Raw genomic sequence first — 5962 nt, forward strand, 5'->3', positions numbered from 1 at the left:
TGGTGGGGGGTGTTTCCAGCTGTTACTAAACCCTGCTCTGGTGGGAAGGACCTCGTGTCTCTTGTGGGAGCTGAAGAATGAGCAGAGCAGAGCCTGTAAAGCAGAACTCAAACCACCAAGAAACAGCCCAACAATGTGCATTTTTCTAATAAATAGCATTTTTTTTTCTCTTCAATTAATCTTGCTGCAACCTCATGGGTGTAACAGATGGATCATCTACTTTAACATAACCCAGAACACTATCACTTCTAAAATCAGGCATTTCTACTGAGAGGTATTTTATTGGCTTAATTTTTCATTGACACTATTTAAATTTTGCTGAGGAATTTGTTTAGAACCCAGAACTTAGTGCATTTTCATTTTATAAAATTAGAATAATTTATCTCTTTCTCTTTTCATGGAAAAAAACCAAAAAGAAGTCTATCCCAAACACAAGCAGGGACATAAACACTTCAAGAATAATGACAGCTTTTTCACTTCTTCTACGACCTGCTTAACAGTGAGACATTGATCAACAAATAACTTTGGCAACTTGCACAAAAACATGTCCTTAAATCAAAAAGTGATGATAAAACTTGCTTTAATGAGGCCTTTATTATGAGGAGAACTTGGCAAGGGAGAGGAGTGTGAGTGCTGAGGAGGTGATTGTGTTCCTAAACCATGCCACTTTGCATTTGTATGTGGAACGGGTAGGGCTGGTAGATGATGGGTGCTTGTCCATGAGCAATGTAGTAACTGCTGAAGTTTCTGTCACTGATATATGGAGCAGGTTGATAATAGCACGTCACGTTGGCTGCGTTTGGGATGATGTTTTGCTCTCCGAGCACTTTCAAAGCCAGGATTGTGATCATGTTTAGAGTTTGCCTTCGCTCGTGGCCCATCAGGCAGACCGTGCTCTCGTTCACAACCCCACGCAGAGTCATCAAGTAGTCATACTTGCTCTTCTCCTCCCCGATGAAGTGGTTGCGCAGGTACGACTCGATTTTCCTCTGCTGCTCAGCAACGTCTGGGAAATCAATGAAGAACCTGGAGCACATGTAACGTTCCAGAGATTTAATTTCAGCCTCGTCTGCTGGCTTAAAGTCACGAACCAGGAGGTTGCTGTACTTCAGGAGGCCACCTCCTCTGATCTCCTCGGGGTTCCTGGTGGAAATCAGTTTGTACTTCAAGTGGTCCATGGCTTCCTTGAAGTCTCCGTACATGCTCTCGGCGATGACGGTGGGGTGGGAGTCTTCTGTCAGCCTGCAGGCTGCTGCTCTGTAAAGGTCCAACATGGAGTCCAGGATGATCTGGAAGGAGTCCACGCTGAACTCAAACTGTCGCCTGAGGGAGTTGACAAACTTCAGCTCCACGTTCTTGCCACTGTTGTTGGACAGGGAGATGAGACTCCAGCGGTCGTGGTCGGTCGAGACTTTGACCATCTTCTGCACGTAGGCATCTTTCATGGTCTGAGCAGTGATTTTTTCTTTATTGACACATTTTGGCAAGAAGTCCAACAGGCAATTAAGAACTGCTTCCTTAACCACCTGGAACTCCAGCTCACTTGGAAGTTCCACCCCAAAAATGATGTCTAGGTCCTTGTAACTGGTTCCGTTCTGCTTCACGAGGATGTGACTGGCTGTGGAACCGTTCAGGCGGATGTCCCGAACCTTGATTTGCTTCTCAAGGAGCTGTTCCTTCACCACGTGAATGATGTCCTTCAGCTTCACATCCAGCGTTGGGAAATTCCCTCTCCCATGAATCGGTATCACCTCGGCCAAAACTTGATCCAGGATTTTAATCTGATCCCAGGTGAGACTACTGAACCTGTGGTCTAACTCTTCAGTCATTGTGATGTCGGGTGGCTGGCTGGGGAGAAACAGAAGGCAAGAGGCAGATGTTACAACTTGCTCAAAGACAAGAGAGCCTGGCATTTCACTGGGCTGTTACAAACCCACATCCTCCACCCCCCAGTGCAGTGACAAAGCAGCTCATTTTGCAGGGACACAATCCCAGTCAATGGTCTGAGTCAACCACTGCACTTGTCACAGGCTTTTAATTGAATTTTAATGTACTGGGGTTTTAATCCTGCTGAGAAACCATCGTGCTATTGTACAAGCCATGACTCAAAGTAAGTGCAGCAAACCATACAGACTTCATTTGAAACTACTCAAAGGCTCATAACATAAAATACTTGGGGGTTATCGTGAACCTCCGAATAAATTTCACTGTGAAGAGCTAAAATGAGCAAAATGAGCAAATTTGGGTTTTCTGTCCTGCCTAGAAATCTCTCTCTGCCTTCAGTGGTTTGAGTACTTAAAACTACTAAAAGACCAGCAAGTTATTTTAAAAAGCACTGATGATGCAACATGCTTACTTTTAATCTAGCTTGGATTTACTTTAGTCTCTATGGATCATCTCTGTGATCTACTGGCCAACTTAAGAGTTGTCAGGACTGTTGCACAAGCAGCAGGTTTTATGATGGGATCTGTCTGCTACTGCAAAGCTTGGAAAGGGCTGGTTAATGCTGTGATGTAAAAAAAAGGGCTTAGAGGAGGGAATGTTGAAATTCAGTCCCCTTCTTTAGCAGAAGGACCCTCTTCAAGCACTTCTTGGAAGTCAGAAGATGGAAATATCCCTAAGCAAGCTTAGAAATCCTTCCTTTATTGCTACATGTTTTTTAGCTCTTTCAGCTTTTATTGCAATACACTCAGGTTTAAAAATGACAGGCAAAGGTAATGTCAGTAAATACCTCTTTTGTGCTGAAGAGCTGCACCTCAAAATGTCATTTCTTTACAGAGAGGCTGGAAAATCACTTCATTCCTTGGAACCTGGTGGTGTTTGCAATGGAGGGTAGTCCCTGGAGGCTGCAATATCTCCCTGTCCCTTTGCCAGCAGCAATGTTAGGCCATTCAGGGTAATCATGTAGCTGGGACAGACTCTGAGACCTCTTCCTCACAGGTACCCTCAGTCCCAGCCTTTCCTGGCTCTGTTCTGCTGCACCCTGCCAAAGAACTCCTTTTCTGGAGCTTCTCCCTCATGAATACCTAAAAGCATCTCCTCTCTTCCACACTCCCTGTGCTCTTAGCTGAAAGTGCACACACAGACAAATAAAGCTCTACAAACACCAGCACCCTGGCAGTGAAAGGAACAAACAGCCTTTGCAATTGGGAATTGAAAAGAGGTTGGTTTTCCCCTCACTTCATCAGTATTTTTAACTGAGACACTTTCCTGGTGATTTCTCTTCGGTTTTTGTTGATGTGATTTAAAATGTTACTATAAACTGCTACAGTCCCTGAATCCAGCCTGATTTAAGATCTCTGCCAGAGAGAACCATGAGGAAAAGCAGTTTTCAGGGTGTTTTATTTGATGTATACTAAGACGGGTCAGACCTGATCAAGTTCTGTGATATATTACCCTTATTGTAAGGTTAGAAAAATACTGCCCTGGTTCAAGTTCCAACTTGCCCTTGAGTGGTCACCTTCAGCTGATGAAGTGGTTGCAGCATGGAAAAATGTTTAGTTAGTGTGGGATCATGAAACACAGTTTTGCTCATTTTTATCACTTATTTTTATAACCTTCTTCAGCAGGGTTTGGACCAAACAACTGTGAGTTTAGTTTTACAATGATGCTGAAAGGCTTAGTTATCCACTTCTTAGCATCCTGCCACACACCAAAAAAAATGAAAGGAAATCTGGTTTTACCTCTGAATGGAGCAAATCTGCCACACTAATGACAGCTTTCATGTCCCACACAGCTTTCCTAGAGACAGACACTTGGAGTCTAGAGGACAGTCTCATCAAATTTAGCTCATATTTTACCCATAAATCATGTACCTTTTACAGCTGAAACAAAAAGTCTTGTCAGCTGCCCAGGCAGCTTTTGGGGTTTACTCCAGGGATACCCCAACTGCTGCAGTTCTCCCCTTCCACCTCTGTATTGGTTTTGCTGCATCCACATAATATGCATCACTAATGGTTTTCATGGTATCTGGCTAGAGCTCTATTTTGATTCAAAATGCATTTTTCTATTAAGCTGGACATTTTAAAGTATTTTGCATGCTCACTGACTTAAGGACTGCAGCTGGCATTAGCTCTAAAGAATGACAAAAGTGGAAGGAGTCCCAGTCATAATTTAAATGCATATGAGACAAGTGGAAGCAGTAAAGCATCTGGGGCATCCTAAATTAAGACATATTTAAACTGGTTTGACAGTGCTTTTCAGGAGGTTTTCCTTTCATTAATGTTAATGCAGGGAAGATACTGTTTGTTTATCCTGTTATCATGAGATAACACATGAATTGCCATAAGTTTGCAGTGCAGTTGCCATCTAGTTACCCTGAAATAACAAACAATAGCTCAAGGCCATATGTTCCTCTCCTGCCAGAGAAGGCTGCATGTTGCTTGGGCTGTGCCACAGAATATCACTTTCAAGGGGGGAACAAGTAAGCTGAAAAGGTGAGACTTTAGCAACAAAATGTTGCATCAAATTCTGGAGCCCCCAACATAGGAAGGACAAGAATCTACTGGAGAGAGGCCAGAGGAGGCCACAGAGTTGATCCAAGGGCTGGAGCAGCTCTGTTCTGGAGCCAGGCTGGGGGAGTTTGGGTGTTCAGCCTGGAGAAGAGAAGGCTCCAGGGAGACCTTAGAGCACCTTCCAGTGCCTGAAGGGGCTCCAGGAAAGCTGGGGAGGGACTTGGGACAAGGGCAGGGAGGGAGAGGACAAAGGGGAAGGGATTAAAGCTGGAAGAGGGAGATTGAGGTGAGACATGAGGAGGAAATTCTTCACTATGAGGGTGGTGAGAGCCTGGCCCAGGCTGTTCAGGGAAGCTGTGGCTGCCCCATCCCTGGCAGTGTTGAAGGGCAGGTTGGATGAGGCTTGGAGCAATCTGGGCTGGTGGGAGGTGTCCCTGCCCATGCAGGGGAGTTGGAATATTTAAGGTCCCTGAGGATATTTAAGGTCCCTTCCAACCCAGACCATTCTATGAATATGTCCTACCTTTCCTCCAACCCAACCCAAGGACAGAGAAAAGCAGCAGGCACATACCAGCCTGGGAAAAGGAACCAATTAGCCCTTCCTGCAATGTTACAGGATATTAGCTCAATGAGTGGGGAGTTCTCAGAAGAGACAAAATAACTAAGGTGTTTCCTTTGGGCAACCAGTATGGCTACAAAATCCATGCCACCTCAGCCTGGAGAACTGGGGTTTTTTGGATGTTGCATTTTTCCATCATGACTCAGGGTGCACTTGTCCTTGGCTGCATTGGGGATCCCCTCCCAGAGCAACATTTGCAAGGCCAGATATATTGTGCCTTTCTATCTGTTCCCACAACACCTGAAGTTCCTTCTTAGACAACCTCCAGGTTCAAACAAACCAAGCCCTTGTCAATAGCAGAGTATGAGGCAGATTCAGTCTTCCCAGTTGCTCTAAAATACTTTATTAACTTAGAAAATAAATAAATAAGTGTGAATTGCAATATTTGGCCTGTTTGGGACTGTGGGCATCACTGAGAAGTTACTGCTTTGGGTAAAGATTATTTGTAATACCAAATGTGTACTAAGTCCTGAATAGTGTTTCCAAAGAGAAAGCAAAATCACACAGACTCACCGTGGCAGGACAATTGGCAAACATGTATTTCAGTGGAGTTAACAGAATGACTCACTGGATCTTTTGGTAAAAATATGAATTGTCATCTTGTCACTGACAAACCCACGAACCTCCCAGGGAAGGCTGCAGGAAAAGGAAAGCAAAGCAAAACAAACAATAACATTAACTTGGAGAGAAATGTTAAGTACCAGTCACCTGCTGCACATAATAAATCATGCATTACAACCTAGCAGACCTGCAGTCATAACAATAGCCTTTTATGTGGGAAATGATAAGGGAAAAGCAGTGGAAAGGCACAGAAGGGCTTATAGAGACTCTGGGTTTCAGGTCATACTTAATCCTCTGCAAAGATGTTAACAAACTTGCTATTTTCTCC

General features: G+C 44.1%; 1 protein-coding gene across 1 annotated transcript; it reads right to left on the reverse strand.

The window, feature by feature from the left end:
• Nucleotides 1-579: 579 nt before the first annotated feature.
• Nucleotides 580-5678, reverse strand: FAM46D (family with sequence similarity 46, member D). Its single transcript, XM_009996583.1, has 2 exons — nt 5587-5678; nt 580-1848 (listed from the first exon to the last, which is right to left on the reverse strand). The coding sequence occupies exon 2, from the start codon at nt 1827-1829 to the stop codon at nt 654-656; it is 1176 nt and encodes a 391-aa protein (XP_009994885.1). The 5' UTR covers nt 1830-1848; nt 5587-5678; the 3' UTR covers nt 580-653.
• Between the last annotated feature and the right edge of the window lie 284 nt (nt 5679-5962).

This window comes from Chaetura pelagica, unplaced genomic scaffold (genome assembly GCF_000747805.2).
Source record: "Chaetura pelagica isolate M959 unplaced genomic scaffold, ChaPel_1.0 scaffold103, whole genome shotgun sequence".
Classification (NCBI taxonomy): Eukaryota; Metazoa; Chordata; class Aves; order Apodiformes; family Apodidae; genus Chaetura; species Chaetura pelagica.